Source organism: Melanostigma gelatinosum, assembly GCF_949748355.1.
Source record: "Melanostigma gelatinosum genome assembly, chromosome: 20".
Taxonomy (NCBI): domain Eukaryota; kingdom Metazoa; phylum Chordata; class Actinopteri; order Perciformes; family Zoarcidae; genus Melanostigma; species Melanostigma gelatinosum.
Window position 1 is genome coordinate 18,766,667 of NC_136653.1, and position 24,543 is coordinate 18,791,209.

The 24,543-nt window shown below is 43.7% G+C and overlaps 1 protein-coding gene across 1 annotated transcript in view; it reads right to left on the minus strand.

Moving 5' to 3' along the window:
* Positions 1-20,510, minus strand: part of LOC306794356 (uncharacterized protein) — a 47,921-nt gene extending 27,411 nt beyond the window's left edge. The window contains 2 exon segments of the mRNA XM_079292389.1: positions 20,240-20,319; positions 20,409-20,510. Coding sequence (XP_079148515.1) covers positions 20,240-20,319; positions 20,409-20,419 — 91 coding nt within the window. The 5' untranslated portion in view covers positions 20,420-20,510.
* Positions 20,511-24,543: the final 4,033 nt, after the last annotated feature.

The following is a 24,543-nucleotide window of genomic DNA, read 5'->3' on the forward strand; positions in this document are numbered from 1 at the left end:
CCAATTCCTGCTCCAAGAAATGACTCGCCGTACCCACCGCAGCTGAATGAGGTAGTGCGCGCCGTCTCGTTCTTATTGATGCCAGCTGCAGTATTGAAACCACCAAGCGAGACTCAGATGTGAGGGGATGGGATGTGTTATTGCACAGATTGTGGGCCTTGTCACTGATGCGGTTGTGATTTTAATGAGACAGAATTGTAGCGGCGCAGTTGAGAAGTGTCCAAGTCCTTGATGACTCCATTGTTGTCTCCACTGTTTCCCGTGGAGGATTCTGATTGTTCTGTTGGCTTTATTGGGCCGGGACCTCCAATGTGGATCGGATAAAGTGGTTGGGATAGGATTACATAATGCAGGCTGGAGAGGAAGTTGTTGCCAAAAGCGGAGAAGATGAAGTAGCTCAAGATCTTTTCCAGTGACGACAACAGGCGCAGCGTCAGCAAACCTGGTTGACGTTGGCGATCCGACATTAGACTCCTCTTGATGGAGCTACATGTTCGCTAGCTAACAAACATAGCATATCTATCGAGGTATGAGGAGAGGGGCATGTTGACCGAGGTCCTGCCTGGTACCAAGCTTGCTCAACTGTTATTGGAGCTCAGAGTGAAAAGGGGCGGGGCTTAAGAAGGGTGGCCTGCTCACTATTTGTGCCCTGGAGGATTTTCATGGAAGTGTCCAAACCCTATACCTAAATTGTGGGTAGTACAGGGCCATCAGAGACCATACAAGTTTGAATCTGCAACTACGACATAAAAATGTTTTTTAATGTGGCTTTAAAAAAAAAAAATCTCTCTTTCTACGGCTCTCTCACACACAACGGGAGCCTTATGTGCGACAGGTAAAGTGAGGTCTGGACCGGGGTAAAAGGGGCTGGGCGGTAAGCAAAGCGCATTCTTGTGTTTCATCCAACATCCATCTTGGGTGTTGTCTCTCAGTGAGGCGTTGTCTCTCAGTGAGGCGGACCAGATTCTCCTCGGCCGGTGGTCTTACGGACTGCCGTCCATTTAATGTACGATAATGTATGCAGTGGAAAGCTGTGACTGAACTTCACTGACTTCTGGTGGAAATCTGTTCTTTCAACTTTCTCTCCCGTGAGAGAAGGGTTGCAGCTTTTTGCAAATTCAAACAGGTTACAGACGAAGAGAAGTTCAGTCAAATGACGTAAGTCACATTAGTACACTGAGAACAAAGTCCAGTATTGGATCTAAAGTTGTATGTAATTGTTTTGTGTTCCCAAAATAGCTGTTATTTGACTTTGCAAATATCTGAGCTCTGAGTAGGTCTTAGAAAAACAGTAGAAGTCTGCCAGGAAAGACTGGCTGACGCTACACTGGGGTTTAATGGCAGCACTGCTGTAGGTTTTACAAGGGGTTAAAAGGTCTCAGTGTGACTCCAACAGACCGTGGAAGAGGATCATATAATGACTTCATAATGACAGCAGTGTAAGTGCAGGAGGATGGGGGGTCATTGCCGGTCAGGAGAGAATAAGCTTGTGGTGACTTGATATTTTTATTTTTTTTATTTCTAAATGAATGGGCTGACTGTTTAGGATTAATGTGATGCAGAGTTGCCATTTCATGTTACAAATAGCTGGTGAACAACAGTATATATCCCACCTGCTGCACCTTTCATACTCCCTCCATGTCGTGTTACACTTAAAGAACCGTTTCTTTCTACTAAAACCTCATACTTTGGCAACAACACAGGTTGACGCCGAGTACAGGAATCGACTTGGCTGAGTTGTACAGAAATTCAAACTGTCCCTGCAGATTTAAAGTTGTTTTGGTGCGAGTCTGGACCAGTGATTCAAAGCTCTGGAGTGTGCCCGTATAAGCCAACAGTGGACAGGACCGGGGTCGCCGATAAGGGTCTTTTTTTCTGTGCCCGTACAAGCTGGCATGTCCAAAGCTGCAGAGAGCCAAAGGCCAAATAGTTTAGTTGGTTAGGATTCTTATCTTCCATCTTAATATGGGGACCAACTTGGCAGTGACTGCAGGAGAACAGTATCACCTTTGTAAACGGGATATCTGCCATGGTTTCTTTCTTAATTTTTCACTCAAAGCCCGTCAGGTCACATTTCAGCACAAATATCAGAATTACATGCAGTTTTTGAGGTGCATGTTTTTGCAATTTAAAAACACGTCTAGTATCTGTATCACTGTTCCTCCATGTCCTGGCCTGTGCATTCGTTATGCTTCCTAATGTACTTATACTTTCAGAATACAGATTGCAAGTGACATATAAAGTACCCATCAGTACAATTAAAACCATTTTGGTCTGATTAATGTGGAAAAAGGTAGGAAGCAATAGTAACGTTTATCATTTCTCATTCTGTGCCTTCATTCATTTTAACAAGTTGTACTGTTTTAAGCTTATTTCTTCATTTGTTTTGCAGTAGACAACAGCTATGAGGATACCTAACGTTACAAAAATTATGCCAAATGTAAAGTTTGCAGACTCAAAAAACCCTCAACTACAAAATGGACGCTGGTGCGGTAATTCTTCCCAATATTCTAAAAGACACAAGAGGACCGAATAGAATCGAACCTGGTCTTTCTAGAACATCTGGTTTGGCGCTTTACTGCAGGGTTACTTCCAGACATTCTTAAGGAAATAAAACAGAAAATAACGTTGAGAGTAAATTTATATACTCACAGTTAGAGAGGCAAAACCTCAGAACAGAGTATAAAATGCTGACAGAGCAAGTAAATGCAAAAGATGAGCTGGAGTTCACCTCTCATCACCAGCTGGATCTGTTAATATCTAAAGTGATGTGTAATAGTGTTTAAAACATTTCTGAAGTGATTCTCCCTCACCCCTGCCTTCAAGTCACTTAAGGCAACTGCAGGCTGGTGGTAAAAGCGGATGTCCACAGGGGTCAGATGTCATGGGGCTCCGTGTAAACGGCACGTTGTTTCGGCTTACCCCAAGCTGTGTTTAGCCAACTGTAGAAACTGCACTCTGACCAAAGTGTCAGAGGAATGATGGGCTGAAAAAACCCTGCCTGTTTTTGTCAGCTTGCCGCCCGCATGTCCAGCCTTCAACGCAGAACTTTTGGCGAGAAAGTGGAAAGCTTCTTTCTTACTTCATCATGGAAAAGGTGTGAAGCATATGAGCTGGTGGTTTCTCAATAAATGGTGTGCAAGAGGGAAACGAAGAGGATGAGCTGATGTGGATGAGAACGAAAGAATCAATCAATCATGAAGTAAAACAGGCAAAAGAGAGGAAGGGGTACATCTTCTTTCACACTTAATGCGTGCGAGTAATTGCAGAATTGCGGCAGTGTATGGTTGATTGCGTGCAGCGTAATGTCTCAGGGAGACATCGATTCAAATTTAGAAAGTGTACAATATGTCGCCATTTCCTCCGGGACCGAGTTCGTGCAAGGCGTACACTATAAAACGCAGATCGGCAGAGATCTTTTCCAGACGTGGTTTGTGTGCGAGTAATTGCAGAATTGCGCCAGTGTATGGTTGATTGCGTGCAGCGTAATGTCTCAGGGAGACATCGATTATTGTTTCAATGTATGTTTTAAATCTCCTTTACTTTTTTACTACTGAATTTTATTTCTTACACTGTTTCTTTAATTGTTTTTAAATCTCCTTTTCTTTTGCCTTATGTTTTGATGCTTTTAATGGTTTTATGTGAAGCACTTTGAATTACCTTGTTGTTGAAATGTGCTATACAAATAAACTTGCCTTGCCTTGCCTTGCCTTGCCTTAATCAAGAAAGCAAGTAGGACCTTTTGACATAGCGATGGTTTGTCAGGGCCAGTAGAGTAAGAAAAGGGAGGGGAAAAGGAATGGAAAAATAAAGAGACAGAGACAGAGAAAAAGTAGAACCACAGCAAATGTGCTAAGATGCAACTGAAGGCTCAACATCTGCAGCTGAACATCAACATAACCTTTTAATCTTTATCCATATCAGCTCCTCAAGGTATAAAGGAATCCCTTAAGATCCTCTTTCCCTCTTTTCCAGTGATGAATGCCAGGGCTTTGCGGTCAGCCGAAGGTTTGCCATGTTTGTATTCCTCACATAGGAGATACTTGTGTAGCTTATCCAAACTGTTCTTACATAGGGAGGGCGGGTGGAGGGGGGGGGGGGGGTCCTGAGTGATACCATCTGCTTTGGCTCTGCAGCGCGAGTTGCTCGCCGTACAGTTTGATGAGCGGGACCTCGGCCAATCCGCGTGGAGTCGGGTCCTTTTCATTGACTCAAGTGAGGCTGCTTCCACGGCGCCGGCTCTCTGTCACTGTTTAGAGAGTCTTGACCGGGCCCGGCTGACCCAGACGACAATGACCTGAGCTCAATGTGCTCATTTCAAGTTGAAATCGCTGTTGGTTGAGTAGATATATGCACTCTTTTATAGACTCTTTTATAGACCATAGAGCAGCCACTTTAACCGAGTGGTGCCTGTAAAAGGTTCCTGTTTAGTCATACAGACAGGGGCAACAGAAGCAACATCTGAAAGGTATAGCAATCTTGTATCTTGCAAATATGTAAATGAATCATTTCGGGAAATACTTTTGTTGTGTGATGTAAATGTTGGTGTTTGTTGGCACTTCTGGCAAATCCCAGAAGAACGCGTCCATCCTGATTAGTTACAGCCAACTGTAAAGCTCAGTGAGTGGACTGCCCTGTACATGACCTGTGGTCTGGTACTCTTTGTTTCAGGCCCTTTAGATTCAAGTAAGGGCAAATTATATTTTGGACAATACTTTGCTTCCGTCAACAAAGTCCCTTTCCTGACATTGGACATTGGCTGTAATGAAGACCTCTTGGACCGGGAAGGAGAACTGCTTCGCGTTCCAGGAACCAAGGGAAGAACATTACTGGGACAAATACAGGAAGAACTCTTACCTACTAACCAGGTGGAGCTTTTTTAACTATTTCTTCCTGGTACTGCACTGTTTCTTTCATGGTGCTTCACTACTGAGTGCTGCCATACTAACCGGCGCTAATACTCATCACCATACCTGCAGCCAGAATGATGCAGATTACTACTGAAATCAAAATGCTCCTTCAACAAACCTCTGAGCAGATCACGAAAGGGAGTCTTCCTGCATCCCAACTGTCTCTAAATGCAGCTGTCAATTAGTTGCTAAATTGGGTGAAAATGCAACCCAGGTTCAGCCCGATCCTTGACCCCAGTGTCCTACAACAATTGAGAACACTCAGTAGCCGTTTGTCATTTGTCGGGCCAAAGTCAGGTCAAGCTCATTGGCTCGTTAATTGAACTTGGAATTCCTCTTGTGTCTTGCTTGGAGTGGTGTGGCCAAAACAAAGGTAGAGCCTTTTTAGAAGTACTCATTTGGAGGTGGACGGACGTTTATTTAATAAATTGTGTTCAGAGTGGCTGGATTTTCCTTGTCGGAGAAGTTGGACATGGGGTGGCAATTCTATTTGTCGGGGCAAACTGAGAAAAGTATGTGCATTGGTCTAATCTGCAGGGTTTAGACGTGTGTTGAACTTGGCCTGCATTTGACATGCAAGAAGAAATAGAAGTAAGAGAGAAGTAAGAGAAACATTGAGTTTAGATTGAAAGTCGGCTCTGGTGTCAAACTTCAATCACAAGCTTTAACTCAAAGAGGAGCAGAGAAGAGGTTTGGTGCAAAACAAACACTCTAAAAAACAACACAGGCAAACGGCCGAGATCCCAATTGCAATTTGCAATTTCACAGAATGTGAACTGTAACGGTCCGGCTGCTTAGGATCACCAGCGCCTGTGATGCCTCTGCTCCATCTGCTGCTCCGCATGACGGAACAACATCGCCACTGTTTTTACAGTCAACACGCATTTAGTGACCACAGTCACACTGCGTTCATATCGCTCCACAGAGAACATCCTTCGACTCGTGTGTCTCCACAATGTCATCGTCTTAATGAGAACATTGTGTTGAGCTTGGTGACAGATGTTGAGATAATGCCACGGGGTCTTTTGCCAAACTGATGGGAAAAAAAACTATGGGGACGATCAGCGTTACGAGCTCTTCACTTCAACTGTTAATCATTTTTCATGTCAAATGTGAAACTAATAGAGTAAACCCTATTATTTTGTAATTACTGGCTCTAACACTTGGCATCCTGTTGAGTATACATCTTAAAGGGAGTCACAGACATGGAAAGAGGCCAGTGAGGCTCACAGCTTCTCCTCAAGGAAACATTTTATCAGCAGCAGTGGGCAAAGGTTTCGTTGTACCTGGTGTGAGCAAATAGGTCATTTAAAAATATGAAATAAAATGACAACTGACACCGAAACAAACCTTAGAACATATGTATTGACATCAGTCTATTCACACTACTAACAGAGGGCGCTGGAAATTGGCCTCAGTTTGCAGCCTGGCTGAGAGCACTTCATTTTTCTTGTTTTGGTTTCTGTTTGTTCTTAAGAAGAGCTTCACTGTCTCTACTCGCGCTGTTGTTCATTTGGTTGCCGTGACGGATTGACGTCCTGTCACCGCTCCAGCTGCTCATCCTCGAAGTGTCCACCGCTGCAAAGTGCATGTGACGGAAACACTGGGTTTGTCCAGCGTCTGCCGTCTCCTGTTTATTTGATGTTGTAGTGAAAGTGAGCACTGGATCCACCTCGTTTCTCCTTCTACTGTATGCTTCAATGGTATCGAAGCGTCTTTGACCTCAGCACCAATAGTGCTGAAGACTATGGTCGACCACAGTTGACAAAATATGTCAGTGTGGGTGCAACGGCTAAAGTTCTGAACATAAAGCTACGGTATCGGTTATTCCAAAAAAATATCAAATTCTATTCATAGTGTATGTCTGTATCTAATGCGATCACTTGTCTTCCATTACATAAAGTGAGCATACGGGGTCAACCACACTTGACACTGCTTCTGAGTGGAATCTTTGTAACGATAGTTTTCACAATCCTAAAACCTGCAGAAATAATCAGCCATGAAACTTGAAGTTAGGCCGTTAATCTTTACTTCGAGAGACTACACACACACACACACAGACAGAGAAACAACCTCTTCCCTCTCTAACAAATAGACTCAGAGCACTTTGATTTACAGAGCCATGGCTCAGGTAACCTAATCCAGAAGCAAATGTTACGACCACATCGGTCTACAGACGCACATCTGCAGGCACATGTGCGTAGAAGTGTGAGTTCTTGCATGGGTGTAACGCTGTCCACATTTAGAAGCTGGCCTCTCTCTCCTTGTCCTCCTATAACAGAGGAGATTGCACGTAGCTGTTAGCACCCACAAAGATCCTCACCAAGTACCTGCTGGCCCCTTTGACAGGCTCTTTGATCCTGAACATCTGACCTGGAGCTCATTTCCTCATCCGGGAGATGAACTGACAACATGACCATGATAAGTATCTCAAGAAACAGGGAATCAAGATCCGCTTACAGAGTTTCAACTTTCCGATATGATATATCATGTTATCAGCTGGTGCTGGGTCTTTCATTTGTTCTATCGTTAGCCTTTGCTCTACATAATCACAGGTGCATTTCTGCTCCAACAACTTCTAAACTCCTAAAAACTGTTCACTCGATGTGCTGTACCTTACATACAATTTCTCAAACTGAATTGGTTCCATCCCCTCTGCCTTGTACTGGCAATGCATGCAAATTGCTAACAAATGCTGAAAAACCAAAAACACCTGTTGGGATAGTTTGGGAGGAGCGGGCACAGGCCCCGGACTGAAAGACATAATCAAGACTCTGCATCTATCTGATTATACAGACCTTATTCTGGGATGCTTTGGCAGAGAAACACACGGAAATATAAACATGTTCACATCGGAGTCGTACTCATCTCCGCAGTCCGACCTGACCCGATGACACAATAACGAAAGTGAAAGGAAAGTTGTGTCTGAAAGGATTTGGGTCAATCTAGTTCATGTTTTCATATGTGAAGTGAAACTTTATAAAGATTTCACATTTCAAAAAGTACTTAATCTGAACTGTCTCTAATGCAGGTGTCATGATACAGTTTTGTATAATTTTGGGAACATTTGATTCTTTGGTATCTGGCGTGCATCAAGATTTATTATCCTTATTTACTCATCTTTAGAGGTTGGGCAAACCAAACAAACCCAACTGAACTTCCCTTTCTGCAATGTGTTCCTAGTTGCTGAGAGTGTCAGGGAAAGTCATCTGCAGCACAACATTTTTTGGGTGCACAATACATGCAATTAGTCTTTTTTTTTAAAGTTATAGTTGACGATTGCTGCCCAACGAACATGGAAGAAACATGTTACTGAAACCACAATCCTGTCCCATCACAAACCAGGGAAGACCTCGGTCTAACCCCAAAGACCACCATGTTCCTCTCCACTTCAGAGCTCCAGGGTTACAAGACAAGCCAAGGCTGTAATAATAGTAATAACTATGATCCTGCCCGTCCCCCCTGTTCGTGTTCCAGACCGTTACATGCATGTTGCATCATCTGTTGGAAACGTCACTGGAAGGCTGTGAAGCTCCTCAGCAGACTTCATATTGGGCCGGCGGTGAGCTGTCAGGTTCACGATCATGCCATCAAAAACACGTCTTTGGGAATGAGATGAGGAAAAAGAAGGACGAAAGGAAAACCGCAAGAACAAAAAATTTAACAAATGGAAACAAAAGATAAAACCTTCAGTCAAAATTGGAGTTCTTGTTACGAAGTGTTCGCCGTCAGGTTATGCTCGACAACTAATCAAAAGCAACGCATTTCCCCAGTTGGTGTTATTTGCTGAGAGGAAATTGGGCCAGAGTTCATGTTTGGTATCTGCTGCCAGTGGGAGAAATATCAAAAAGACATTAACTGGGTTCCCTTTGGCCATGTTGCCAGGTTTGTCTCAGTTGTTAGAGTTTGCTGATAAGGGGAGGGCGTTCAAACGAAAGGAGACAAGACTCTTCAGCGAGAGCTGCAAGCTGATTTGTGAGCAGAGACTTTGAACAACGCTGTTTCTTGCTCTCAAACTAAAAAAAACTGTTTTAGAATGGACTGGTACTGTATTGTATTAATACAAGTTAAAAAGTCAATGAAAGAGGCATTTGATATGATATAAGAAGAAATCTGAGCAGAAAACTATCAAACTATAACAATCAAGGACGCCAAAAAGGAAATTGTATACTGCACAACATAATAGAATTGACTATAGTTTCAAACTGAATCTTCCTTCCAGAGAAACCTCTATGTTCGCCAGACAAACCACAAACATTTCACTGCAGTTAATCTCAGGTTCTGCTTGGCAGATACATGCTTCTAACCGCCATGATTTTCCATGAAAACTACTACTGCCTACAGCTCTCCCACATGGCAAATAAACAGAAGAATCCAGCTGATTATTTCATTCCATTTTAGTTCCTAATTCCCATTGTTTGATAGTCGCCACGACTCAGCGCTCGCTAACTGAACTGGAAAAAAGCTGCTGAAACAGCACAAAAGATTTTTACAATACATTTTTTTTTTCTCTTGTTAATTCCAAAGCCTGACCTGACACATGATGACCAGACATTTCCAGTTAAATGTAATAAATGCATCAGGACAGTTTTCAGGGGCTGAATAGATAGAATCTGTTTTTTCTTTGTCTTCTGGTCAAAAGACGCTGCTGAAAGCTCTGGGGGCCTGAGCACCAGTTTGGGATGTCTGGTGCTGCCTGATGGACTGAGCGATGACAGCATTGTTCAACCAAGGGCTGAAGAAGAAAGAGAAGAAGAAAAAAGGCACTGCACAAAGAGATCAATTTGCTCTGCTCTCCCAATCAACATTCAATCAATTTTCAACACTTGACAATTGGGTGAATCAACAAGTGAAAACAATGCCAGCCTGATGATATTCCTTCCATTGTATTGCCTGACATGGTTCATCACGGCTGCACTTGTTTTGCTTGTCAACTTTAGTGCACGAACCTGGTTCTCATTTTAATAAACCGGGCAGATGTGAAAGTAGCTTTCGCTTTAAAGTAAGAGCTCAAATGAACTGGACCAACATGTCTTTAACTCTCAGAATCAAAATCACACCTCTGGCCGCTCTTTGCTCATTGGAAGTGTTTCAGATTCATTGAAGGCAGGACTGTACCGGCTGGAGTGAAATCCAGCTTTGACGATGTTGAAAGAGGGCAGAGAAATGAAAAACACCCAAAACGCTTCTCTCATAAACAGTGAAGCTGTTTGTTAGGATCCCTTTGGGAAACTCTTCTTTCTTTTAATTGCAGACCATCATCAAGTATAATTACAGAGACCTCAACAGCTTAGGACGCGCCATTACATCATGTGAAACAAATCTATATTAAGTCCTCCAAGTCAGAGAGTTACTAGATGTTTGACATCATTTCTGTGACCACACAAACTGGAGCTTATGTTTGCAGCCTTCTTGATTCCAGCTTGCGAAAAGTCTGTCGTATCCGAGTTTGAATGCTGTGATCCGAAGCCACAACCCTCCTCCAGTCGGTGACGAAGGCGTTACATCTTCTATCTTACATCTCTGTCTTTGTTGGCTCTTACACTGTAAGAGAAGGGCAACATGGAGGGAAAGACAGGAGGGTACTCTGCAGTAACAGCAGTATCGTCTGATTTAATAAAAGGCTTATTTACCACCACGGAGGGCTTTTTTCTTTCTTTTTGATGGAAATGTGCCACATATTACGGTGTGGGAGGGGTGTAAATGAGAGAGTCTACCACATGCACAAACATAACAGCTGTTAGTGCTGACGAGAGGCCGACCGCAGACACTGAGGCAGGTGAGAAACTGACTAATTTTCACGTACTTTGTGAAATCATTTCCTCCATAAATTTGCAGGATAAATGAACACACAGTACAGTGAACAGCACTCGGCTTTAAAGGAGGAGGAAGAAAGAACGCTAAGATAAACAGAGAGAGGTGGATAGCTAATGAATGAAAAAGGACAGAATCAGGCTCTGAGACATGAAGGACGGTAAGACAGAAAGAAAAGAGAGGCGGGCAGAAGGCAGATGTTTGTTGATGTTTACTCGCCAGTGGTGGGGACACAATAAGGTCAATTGAGACCAAACTAATTGGAGTTGTGGGGTTTTTCAGGAGGTGGGTGGACTGTGTGTTTAAAAACAACGCAGCTGCGGACCAGCTGAGCACACACACACACACACACACACAGATAGTGACACACGCCAAAAACACCATCAACACCACCACTAATCCCACCTCCAACTGGGAAACAATCAGGACCATCTGCAGATGCACCTCAGGGAATGTTTGTCACCCTTTTGCTACAAGCCGTCGTGATATTGACCTCTCCCTCCATTACGCTTCAGGCTGCCAAAGACAAACGCCAATGAAGTCCAGCAATTAGACATCATCAGAGCCCTTCATTATTTCAATGAGAATCAAGCTGGTGGTCTTCAGACTGGGCAAACATGTTCCAACTTCAGAAACAAGACAAATTAAAGCAAAGTTTGAGTTTAAACTCAAGGCTCAGGGTCTTTGAAGTCTTGTTTTGTTGTTTGGCGATGACTAGAAGTCATCTATCACCTAGACAGGAGACAAAACCAGAGCTGTGAAGGTTCAAGGTTGGGACAACATACCAGTAACACTGCCGGTCTCTGACCTCGGGTAAGCTTGAGCCAGTTTTATTCAAAGTGGACCTACGATTTTGTATTCACTGAGCAAGATAGAGAAACCCGTCTCTATACGGTATGTGGACAGCCCTTGTACACATCTTAATCTTGATCCTTCAGAGATATTCTGGTGTGGAAGAACTTTGACTGGACCTCACCAGAGCTCTGGCATCAACCCCATCAAACAACGTTTTTGGGACGAGCCAGGCCTTATTGTCCAACATTAGTGGTCGACCACGTTAGTGCTCTTACGGCTGAATGGGAGCAAATACTTGCAGCCATGTTTCAAAGCCTTGCAGAAAAACCTACAAAAGTGGAGGCGGTTATTGGAGCCAATTAAAGCCTGTTTGTTGACTGAGACTTTCCTTGTAATGTCTCGATGTTAAAGTCTAGAATTTGAATTGAATCGCTTCGATTCTCCCGGTAGTGCTTTTACCGATGATTAGCTTAACTTCTAAAAAGGTGTTACCTTCAGTCAAGTGGCAATTAGATTACACAGGCAGGAAAACATCCTTATCGTCAACACCAACATCCTGGTTTTGATGCAACACACTGATCAAAGGGATCAGTGAGCAACGGAGGGTAAAGGTGATATTTCAGAGTTTAAAAAAGAAAATTGTTCAGAAAACTTTGATGTACTTTATTATCAATGCAAATTTAACAAGGATTGAAGTAAATGAGGGAAACTGAGATTTCTAATGTGCATATTTTAGAGCCGCTGCTCTGCACTCCGTGAGCTCATCATGTATGACGGGACATGTCCTCGCTCTCTGTGGTCCCCACCCGGCTGCACAGACACCTGCTTGTTTCAACTGTCTTTCCGGCCCTGACGGACTCTTTCCAGACTGTCAGAACGTTCCATGTTTTCACCCATCGGGGCGTCTGTGGTGCAAAAAGGCCAGGAAGCCGGCCGCTCCCAGAAAAACAAACATGCTCATTCAGAGCCACTTTACATTATCGTAAATTGCAGTGCTGATGCACCTCTAATCCCGTCTGACGGCAACCTATGAGCAAACATGCAGGAAGACTTATGCACAGGATGCACTGTGGTTCAGTCACAAGCATGCCCTTTACAACCGTAACCATGTTTACGTGTTGTAATCTTCCAACACTCAGCTACAGAGGGGAATTTTCTTTTCATCCTGCGTCACACTTGCAATGGCACTCGCTTCAACCGTCAACAGCTCAGTCTGTCGTTGGCCACTGAACAGCTCTCCATGAGCAACGGGCAGTTAGGAGCCTTGCTCAAGGGAACTCCATCAGTGGATGTTTGAAGGTTTTTCTCTTGTCCAAGCTGGTCTGGGGTTTATCGTTTATTATCCTCAAGTCGCAGGCCTGCTCCTCTAAGCTTTAAAGCTGTGTAAATGCACCCAATCACGTGACCTATGACATATGGGTGGATGCTCAACATGGTTATATCCCCCAAAAAATTAAGAAATAACATTCATTCAGAGGAAGGAAGCCGCCATGACTCCTTCAAAGCGTTGCTCCCTAAGGTTTTAAATGTGCTCATTTTTGGTTCTGCTAAACCAGCCCTCAGCATCCGCTGACAGAAACGTTATGGTCATGTGACCACTTAAGATGGAAAGGGGAGGGGATGCACAAGAGACCATCATTTCAGAATCTGTCTTTTATGTATAAAATGCACAATCAAAGCAGAAAAAAAGGATTGATATCCAACAACATAAAGTCAGCTGCTGATATATAGATGTGTCACATGGAAGGACAGCATGAAGCACTACAGCAGCGAGAAAGGAGTCAAAGTGCTGCTCCGTCCGAACTTCAAAATGAAGGCAAGGCGGAGAGAGAGAGAACAGACGACCACATCAAACGGCGTTCAGGACATTTAGTGTAAAAGCTCTTTGAAGGCCGAAGCTTTGATTTCAATGAGTGATGACTGATGTTCAGATAAGGAAGAATTAAAAGGGTGTACAAAGATGTGTTATCTTAAGAATCCCAAATTGCGAACGATACGTCGTAAAAAATGTCCCACGAAATGACATATCACTTGTACGTTTCTTTTCTAAAATAAAACAGGCAGCAATAAACTATAAGAGCACAAAGGACGGAGGTCAAAGTGACTCTTGGTGTCACACATTCAGCCTCCCACACAGAATCCATCCTATACTTCACACACCCTGTTTGTCCGTTGGTTTGACGCTTTGAAGAAAGTCCTCCATCTCGTTCAACACTATCTGTGCTCTGTATAGCGGCTTGTTGTGTCCGTGAGACATTTAGCGGTTCCTGTTTACCCTTCAGGATGACGCACATGTTTTTGGTTTGGGTGTTTATTCTAGAATCTAGATCAATTGCAGATACAAGCATCGAGGCCCAGGGACTGTGGAGCAGCCATCTACAAAGTGTTTCGTCCGCGGAATCTCCTCATCAATAAAAGAGTACAAAACTCATCACTGGGAGGAAGTCGCAAAAACAACAAGCTGCATCTATTCTGAGTGAAAGAAATTAATCGGGAGCCAGACGAGGATGGAAACAGCTGTCATATTGGACCAAAATCGACCAGTTGTTGAAAGTAAAAAGAAATGATCTGGGATGCAGATGCATGTGCGACACACACAACCTGCAGAGCATCTTGAATCAGTTGAAGCTTGCTGACACATGGAAGAGTAAACAGCCACAGAAAGGGCTCGTGTCACTCTCCCAAGAACAAGCAGACAAATATGAATCCAGTTAATTCAGACGGGATTCAATTATGAATCTGTTTAGACTTCAGAGTCTCGTGGGTTTGAATGTTTCGAGTTTAAAGGGAGAAGATATTAAGTGGCCACTCCTGGGATATTTTATGTTTAACTTTTCAGTTTTCTGTTCGACGATGGGACCTTTGTCCCCGATATAAGGCAGATGAAACAGACGTCAGACGTCAGTTGCCAGCTGAGCTCCAGCCTGGCATGTCGAACTGGTTCGGAAGGCCGCTGATGAATTTGTGAAAGGAAAGGTGTGACCCAACAATGACCAAGTCCAAAAATCTCATGTGATATATTTTGCCAAAGTGTTCTTGAGCCAAAAAAGGATGGAAGGATGGATGGATGGATGTGAGCATCTGCCAAATATTTAAGATGTAAACGTTACTTATATCATGACCTCATGATACTCTCAACATGCAGAGTACACACAAAAGAACATCTGGCCACTTTTAGCTTGTCGAACGTTTGGTGAGTCGTCGTTTTGTTTTGAAATTCTTGACAGCTTTGGTGCTCGGCGCTCACCGATGGGATTCATTCCTCAGGAAAGACCTGCCTTGTATCAAGCATTCCAAAGCGATGAATGTAAAAACAACATGTGACGTCATGTGGCGGCTGGAAACAAACTGGACATTCATTACAGTTTTTCTCGATTGCTAAGACACATTTCTTGAAACGGTCACCCATTCTCTCAAAACTGTAAACACAAAACCTCATCTTCATGCACTATTTACAAAACCTCTGAATCCTCTTGCAAAATGAAACTTTCGCCTCAAAACAGTTTTACCTGTGCTCAAAATCAAACACTGCTCTCAAATCATAAACAAAGTGATCAAAATAATATACACTATCAAGCATCAGTAAACAATACACCAATAAATAGAAAACACATTGTTCAAAACATATAGTTCTCAGGGAGAAGTCGATTTTTAATCTCAAAACAAATTTCATATGAACGAAAACATGTTCTATTACAGTCGCTCAAAATTGATCAGAAATGACTGCTGTGCTTTGCTCTTTGCAATTTATTTTGTTCTTCCTCCTCCTTGTACCCCTATTTTTACAGTACTGTACCCTGCAGCTCACAAACGTGTCCTTTGTCTCTGTGATTCTGTAATTCTTGTTCTTTGTTGATATGAACCTGCAACCAGTCAACATCTATTGAGCAGTCAGTGCTGTTACTGTAACAAATAGAAAGCACCATGTCCTCTCACATTGTTGCTTCTATCCACTCTCAGACTTTCTCCTTCCCACCTTCAACCACCTGTTTGCGCTCTGAACCGGCTTATATTGGTTGTGTCACATCATTTGATACAAGTGAAATCAATTTTGAGTGATTGTGTTTCATCAATGACATGTGTTCTCTATTTGTATTTGATTGTTGCCACTTGTGTTTACCAGTATGGATGACAAGTGCATTAGAGTGCAGCATGTGTTTTGAGACTGAGAATGTGTTTAGAGTTTTGCTGAAAAGTCTAAGTGAGATCTGCAAATTGTGTTTTACCATGTGACACAGTTTAAGGTATTGACAACAGACTGCACTATTAGCTAAATGAGTTCAGGCAACTGAGAACTTTGTTCAGCCAATGGGTTTTAGTGTTTTAGCAATTGAGAAAAACTGTAATAGGAAAATGTCGCTGACTTTAAAAGTCCCCGCTGCTGCTTTTCTCGCTCATTCATGAAATCATCGTTGGACAGCGCTGACAATCTCTCTGTGCTTGAGTTTAAATTACACTTTGAATCATAACGTCACTTGTTAGCTGTCTGCAGGGCCGGATGACCATCAAACTGATGCCAAACCAGAGTCTCTTCAAGTCAGAGTCAAGGAAGGAATCACACATTACCTCCTTAAAGTGCCGTCTTACTTCTCCTGACAATAACGAAGAGCCAATCTCCAGAGGAGAGGAGAGGAGAGGAGAGGAGAGGAGAGGAGAGGAGAGGAGAGGAGAGGAAGGGAGAGGAGAGGAGAGGAGAGGAGGGGAGAGGAGAGGAGAGGAGAGGAGAGGAGAGGAAGGGAGAGGAGAGGAGAGGAAGGGAGAGGAGAGGAGAGGAGAGGAGAGGAGAGGAAGGGAGAGGAGAGGAGAGGAAGGGAGAGGAGAGGAGAGGAGAGGAGAGGAAGGGAGAGGAGAGGAGAGGAGAGGAGAGGAGAGGAGAGGAGAGGAGAGGAGAGGAGAGGAGAGGAGAGGAGAGGAAGGGAGAGGAGAGGAGAGGAGAGGAGAGGAGAGGAAGGGAGAGGAGAGGAGAGGAGAGGAGAGGAGAGGAGAGGAGAGGAGAGGAAGGGAGAGGAGAGGAGAGGAGAGGAGAGGGGGCTGTAAACTGTTTAATAGCACAACATTTTACAGACACATTTATGCATCAACTAAGAAAGTGAGTCACAGGATTTTGTGTCCAATTCTACCTAATAAAGCAGAGACGCTTCGTCAGTCTTCCTTTTCACTACAACAGACCAAAGTCTGGTTCCCTTTGTTCCTTCTTCAGCTTTCTATGTTCTCGGGGAATGTTTTTGCACTGGGTTGCACTTCTGGTTTGGGTCAGGACGAGTGTTGGTGATGTAACAGTTGGTGAGGTTGACAAACTGATAAGCTTGAGCTGTGGGAGGGGAAGCAAACTCAGTTGACCTTCCCTGAACAAACAACAGATAAAAAAGATGAAAATGACGAGTCCTGCCTTTGTTGGTGGACCAGACTTTGTTTTACTTTAAAGTCAGATAAAACAGGGAATGTCAGTTTTCTTCCAAAATGGTTATCTGCTTTGTTTTGGAAGCAACCTCTTCAAATGAACTTGAAGCCCATCGGTGACGCAAGAGTGACATTTATCCAAACAGCTTCATCTGCAGGTCGACTGTGTTCCAATTATGAATCAGTTTGAGACTAAAACATCTCACGATTCTGTGCTGGTTACATCCAGCAACACCCTTCATACACGTCACTGATCTCGAAGGACCCGCATCACAATCATCTTCGTCATTCTCATGTCGCTCTTGTCCTCGCCATCATCATCATCATCATTATAATCGCCTCAATGTAATCACCATAATCAAATTCTCTGAGACTCGCATCATCAACCACGTCATCGTATTAATCATCCGTAATAGCCAACTGTGTCCCGTTGTTCCATCAACATAATTAAAGACACAATCATTTGTGAATAATGAGCATGTGCACAGCAGATGTGCATGTGCGTCCTCTTTCGGTGGGTGTGGCTGATAGGCGTGTGCAAGTGTACGTATATGTATGCACAACGAGCGGCGCTCCAGGCGAAATGTGTTATATGTTTGTCAACATGTACAGATTAAGAGCATGCTTTTATGATTCTTCCGTACGATGAAAAGCATCAACGACAGAGAAACAAAGGCTCGCTGGAGACGACTCGGGGCAAAGCCACTTTGATGCTTTGTTTACTTCTCAATGTTTGTTTCAAACATCTTGATAAGATATTCCACTGCAGTGAGATCATACATTTGTTCCTCAATTACTCTGCTCACATACCAATTGATTACTTGTTTCATTCATTGATTTACCTCATTCAATTTATTTTATATGTATTTTTAATGATGTTGCGTATATCATACAAGAGAAATCGTGTATCACATTTTTCAACAACCAAATCTTGTTGTAAATGCTGCTGAAACTGTGTCCGCAATGTGCCTCATGAAGCCCAGTGTGTGTTGCAAAATGCGTTAAAACCCCGACAGGGACTGCGGTCTAAGAAGAGTCCTGGTTTGGCGTCACCTAAACCATCAAGTTTGATTCATCAAGCCCGCCGGCGTTAGCCTGCTTAGTCTGTAGCTTAGCTTTAGTCTTTAGCATCTGTGCTAGCTGTCCATCTAGCTAGTCGGCTAGTTTCAGTGAGCCAATCCAGTCGATCGGGAGAGAACCACACTGACCCCTGAACCAAGCCGGTCAGTCATCAGGTCAATAATAATGGGTTTAATCATCAATATATGCGGTGCCGACTAGCGAGGGCACATCCCTTTAGCTGATGCATTTGTTCATTCACACACATGACTTTATCTTTCCTGCACTCAGTCATTCATGTACTAAATTATTTAACTTTCAACATGTTTATCGTTGAGTCCCAGATGCAGCTGGGCGATACGTCAAAGCGACATGTCCAAGCAATAATGTTGAAGCCACTGCTAAGTTCTCATTCTTCGGAGGTGGACCGCTGAATTAGCAAAAAATAAAACAACAAAAATCCATTCGCTGTGCGTTTCACACGACCAAACACTGCAGATTTGTACTCTTGTCTCACAGTACACGAGCAGACACAGCTGAAAGAAGCAGCATGCACTATTTCCCACTGAGGAAACAGATTATATCTGTCGTAGTCCAACAATCGAGCACAGAAATGTTCATGTTGCCACGGCGACAGCTCTGTTTTCAAGAATATTTACAGCTGGAAATATTTGTCCCTGGTGCTCTCTCTCTCAAGTGAGCTGGCATGCATTCGCACACACACACACACACAATTCCTTTTTTTCCCACTCTTGAAACAGTGAATCATAACAGAGGATTATGAATATGGCAAAAGCACAAACCGCCTGACAGCAGGATCTACAGTAGAGGAAAGAGGACCATGAAACACACTTTAAAAGCCTTTCTTTAGTCTTTAGACACATCTGTTGTCATGTTCTGCTGTGCTGCAAACATCCAAAACTTATTTTGAGTCTAAACTCACTCCAACAAGATCATATTCCACTTGGTCTCATAATTAGGGACGGGGGTTTCTATTACAAAGCGGCTGCAGTTTTTGAGCCAAAGTGGTGTTTGATTTAAAATGTCAGACTTGGAAAATGAACCTCCGTGGGGCCACGTTTGCTAAAGAGATAATAATTTGACCGGCCTCGACAATGCTGCTTTTGTGACATGGAGTTCCTTGTGGTAATCATAGGTCAAGATACACACACACACACACACACACACACACACACACACACGTGGCTGCAAATGCCAATCTGGATTCCAGCACACTGACGACAGCAGTGATCGCCTGCGTCAAGGATGAAAAGTAATAAAATGAAGCTCTCAGACATAACTGCACTGCTACTGATTGCAGTCAGCGTGCACGTTGGGAGGCCTGTTTCCAATTGCAATGGAAAAAGAAACTCTGCGGTGCTTTCGGCACTAATTGTGAACATGTTGACGGGTCCTGATTGATCCGTTCATCCTGGAGAAAATCTAGATTTAAGCTGTGAAAACAGTGAGTGAAGACTGTGGGGGCCTGAGGAACATACCAGTCGAGATGTAATTGAAAGCATCACACAGAACACAGCACAGGAGCCTGCAGGTATCTCCCTTATGGGCTCTGGTGTCATTGAGTTAATTTAAAAACAATGGTTCCTAAAGGTTTGGGGAACGCCATGTTTAAACTTCCAGTATAAACTGTTTAATGTACAGTGACTTTGGACACATTCCAATCCAGCATTAAGCATCCCATGGGACACACTGATCTTATCAAATGTGGGGGTCTTAAAGCCAATATGCCTTTCAAAACGCAAACGTAAAACCCCTGGAGACATTCCCATGCTCTCTGCTATATAGACACTTTAATCATCATCTACATGTGCGTAAAGAGACTGAAAATGATAATGCTTTATTAAGTTAAATGTGTGTCTGTGCGAGGCCTAAATGTTGAATTAATAGAGAACTTTGCTTGCCTTTCTGAATATTATGTAAGCTACAACATCACTATTTCAACATAACTATAACATTCATTCATTAAGTTCACATAGTCACCTCAACATTCATATGATCTCCCAACACCAGTGTGCCAATGTTGTTTAATTTAGCTTTCTTAATAATCTTTCTTAAAGTAAAATCATCCTGTACCTAAATATAAAACCATCTGTTTCCAGGACCAGAGCGCAACAGTTTCACCATTCATATTCAGCAGATCAGAACTCATGAGTCAGCAGAAAGTTCAGCAACAGCAGAAGAAGAAGAAGGAAAAAAAGAAAAAACACATGATCCAGTAATAACAGACAGAGTGCACATACCGTCCAACAGCTGAGCAGAGGAGCGATGGCAGCAGAACCGGAGCGCGAGTGGAAATAATCCAAAGAACCAGAGGGGAATGCTGTATGAAGACAGAAGTAAAGAGTTGGAAAACTGACCAAATGTTGATGTAAAACAACTTCTCTAGAGAACACAGTGCCTTTCATTTACCGTGAAGTCATCTTCAGTGATGTTGAGCTTAGATCCAAACTAGAGTTGTCCTGTTCATGTGGTAGCCCTGGTACGAGAGAGAGAGATGGAGCTCACTCTGACACTCTCTCGCACTCACTCCAAACTAAAAGCCTCGCACTCTCCTCCTCCTCCTCCTCCTCCTCCTCCTCCTACTCTCTCTTGCTCTCTCTCTCTCTCTCTCTCTCTCTCTCTCTGGTTCCCAGTCAAACAAAGGCAGCTTCAGTGAGTCGGACTCGAGGGGCCCTCGCAAAGCTGAAATCCGACTCCACGTGTCTCTCTACGGACCGCCGCTTTTCTAATCCAGCCCACCCCTCAGACATCACAACTCCAAATACAAATGAACACACTCCAGTTAAGTCCTCCTCCCCCTGCTCCCCCTGATCCCCCTGCTCCTCCCCACTGGGGGGGTTTCTCTCCCTTTCCCTGTGCTTTAATGCACTTTTCTAGCGTGGCCTTGACGTATGGGAGGAGATGCCTCAGGAGCTGCAGCCTCAACTTCAAAACTTTTGCCTAAAGTCGTGAAGACAAGAAGTCATAATTGGATCAGAGTGAATATTAAAACAGCTAATCTTATCACTGGCATTACATGAATGTGTTTTCAACCAAATCCCCAATCAGACTGTAACAGTGTCTCACCACTAAATGCCAATTCCACTTTATTTTCCACAAAATGCCCAAATGTATCGGAAGTAAAATCATCAAAAAACTGCATTCAGTCAATAAAAGCATGGTCTTTTCTCAGGGGTTGTCAAACATTGCAGTTCAAGTCATGGTGGTAACAAGATAAGTAGGGTATCCAAGGCATTGTTCCTTCCCCCAAGCAGGTCCCCCAGCTCCTTTTGGAGGATCTTAAGGCATTCCAGGCAAAATTGGAAATGTCTTTCCCTAAGTCTCCCAGTTGGACATGGGCAGGGGGCCAGGGGGCATCCGGTAGGCAACCTGATCAGAGTCCCAAACATCTCAAATGGAGCAACGCCTCTACTCTAAACTCCTAACGCTTTCCCTAAAGATGATCCCTTGCACCCTGTGAAGGAAACTCTTTTTGGCTTACTCAGTGATATCATTCTTTCAGTCACTTACTATTAAAATTCATGACCATAAGAGACGGCCTTCAAGCTGACTTTACCACCTGTTGATTTAACAACAAACAGAACAACATCATCCGCAAAGAGATGTAATCCTGAGGCTCGCAAAATCTACACTCCTCCGCTGCTTCCTGGAAAATAAATGTATTGCAGTGAGTAAATGCACTTTCAATGTACTACGATAATAGGTTTGTCTGTGAGCATATTTTACTGAACAGAAAAGTCATGAACTGTCTCTGGTTCTGACACACAGTCAGGATTAAAAGCCTGTTGAAGTTACACATCTCTGCTGGTGGCGATGCCATCAGTGATTCCTCTGCCACAATGTCTCGACTCAAGTGCATAATGGTGCCAAACGGAATCTGCCGACAACAAACAAAGACAAACATCCACCAGTCTAGCTGCAGGAGCCAGTGTGGTAGAGGGGGGGCTGATAAAGATGTGTTCAGACCTTGATTCTGACAGCTCAGACAGATAAGAGCCTTCACGGGCCAGTGAGCGATGCCGTTAGTGAGGGGGCATCAGTGATAAGCTCATCCTCACTTCACTGACCTCGCGCGGAGTGACCAGCTCTGTTGTGCGGCGAAATTCCTCATTGCAGTGTTGCGACAACTTGCATTTGTTAGAAGTCTGTTATATATTTAGCTGTTGAGCCGTCTTCATATTCAAAGGCGTCCCAGGTCAGACATTTGTCTGACACACCCTCATTTTAATTGAGTCATCAATCTGCCCTGAGTCAGGGCAGATGATGGAGGTCTGTTTAGACAAATAAATAAGCTTTCAACTCAGACATTCACACATAAGAGTCAGTGTTTGTGTTTCTGTCTACATTCATACTTTAAAAACACAGCTGGCAGGTGGAGGCCTATTTTGGTTTGATGGACGTTGCCTCCTAAACTAATATGTGTCTGTGTTTTCAATTACGGCATTATATGAGATGTAGTGTTTTTGCTCCGTACAACAAAAGAAATCACACTTAAAACACTGCCATCGTTCTATATTTATATCCATACATTTTTCGCACTTTCAAGTCTGTAAAACTCCGATCTCTGTTGTGAACACCAAACCATCCATCCAGGTCAGAACGTCCCACTTCCTGCATTGGACCAACAAGTCATTACATTCCCTCAAAGTGACACAGAAACAAAAAGTGATGAATCAGCATATTACAAATAAGTGTGGAAATCGAACGTCTTCAATGGATGTTTAATTCACAAATGTGTGGGTTGCCAAGATTGCTCTCCACCCCCTCTACACCCACACTTTTAGGTGAGTGATCTGAGGTCTCCATAGCAGTCTGTGTATTTGGTGGTAAACAAAGTTGAAAGTCCACTCTTTGTGAGGAGGGAGACAAGGAGACAAAGAGTAACAGACTGGTGTTTCCATGCAAAGAAAACAGTAACAGAGAGAATGGGGGGGGGTGGCCGCAGATTAAAAAGGGGTCCAAGTCCGGGGGTCCTGCTGGTACGACTCAGTAAGATACCAGATCGTCATCGCTCTGTATGGCCGACAGTTGTGAGAAAGCAGGCTGATCTGCGCCAGCTGACTTCAAAACGCACCAATGAAGAAAAAGAAAACACATCTGCTTGCAGCGTCTGGCTTTGAGTCTGAGAGGGGGGTATTTTGTTTTCGGGAAATTCCATGTTGTGAACCTAAGCCGTTTGTGGTGGTGATAGACTGCAGTGCTGCCGACAGACATTCAGAAATGTAGTGGAAGATAAGAGTTGAATTCAATACATTTCATTGTAAAGAAAATAAATTGTGAGATGTAAATAAACTGTTGTTGTCACATTTAGTGTCTGCATTTATCCCTGCCCAGTTTCAGGAGCAGTGGACAGCTACTATGCAGCATTTGGGGGTTTAGTTCCTTGCATCCGGCACCCCTTCAGCTACCAGCCAGTGCAGGGACTTGAACCGGCGACTCGAAGGTAAGACAAGTCCCTACTGACAGAGCTACAACAGCAGGTTTAAATAAAACCATGCTGTGGTGATATTGGATATCAAGTCTTATCGAATAAAGCCGATGGAGCCTGGTAGCGCTGATAAATGTAGACTAGCGTGAGGCAGCTGGAAAGGGGAACCAAGGAGTCAACTTCATGCTCGATAAGCAGCGTTTTCCGCTGCTCATATTTTAAATATTTCTTATCAGAGTTCCAGGATTCCTCGCAGCACCTCTGACCCACTGTAGGTGTCGATCCACCCTCTGGCAGCAGTGATGAACGCCGTGTGAGGAGAATGAACGCCGGGGAGCTGCTGAGCAGATTAGCTTTCAATGAAGTGGGTTGACGTGTAATTCACAGCTAGTCGTCTGACTGACGGTTGACTGGCTGAACATCACGTGTTGGTCACCACCTCACTTTGTTATCCTGACATCTTTCGTGTCATCGTGGCCTTTTCTTTGGTTTTCATTTGTCGCAGCTTTATTCAATCTTGAAGCTTTTTGAAAAGTATCGTGGCCTCTTTGTGTTTTTTAGAACCCTCAGCTTCGTCTCTTTTTCTTTGCTTTTTCGCTCCCTTCACACGCTCCCTGTGACTGACACAAGCGCCCCCAGCCCTCAGGTTTGGGAGGTATATGGGGTCTGCAGCATTATGAGGCTTATTCACAAAGCTCGGGGAATGTCGTGGCTTCAGAGGTGTGTGTGTGTCCCAGGTCACGCAGACGATAGCAAGTGCTTCTGGTGTTTTTTTAAGCTGAAATTCAAACGCAATGTTAACAAAGGAGGTAGCCCAACCACTGGAAACAAAGTAGGGCTCCACCATTCAGTCTCAGAGTGACTGGCAGGGACATGAGCTACAAGGTTAAGCTGCTTTATTAAAGTGAAAGATAACATAACATATGCACAGCTCCACTTTAATGTGTCCTTCCCTCTCTCGTTGTTTTGTAGGAGCATGGCTGTGCTTACAGGTGTTCAAGACTCCGTGTCAGAGAACGTGCCAAGCAGTGAGAAATGCCAGTGTTCTCAAGTTGCATTTAAATTCCCATTTATCTTTAGATGTACTGCTGCAGAGTGGATGTCATTAATGTCTCC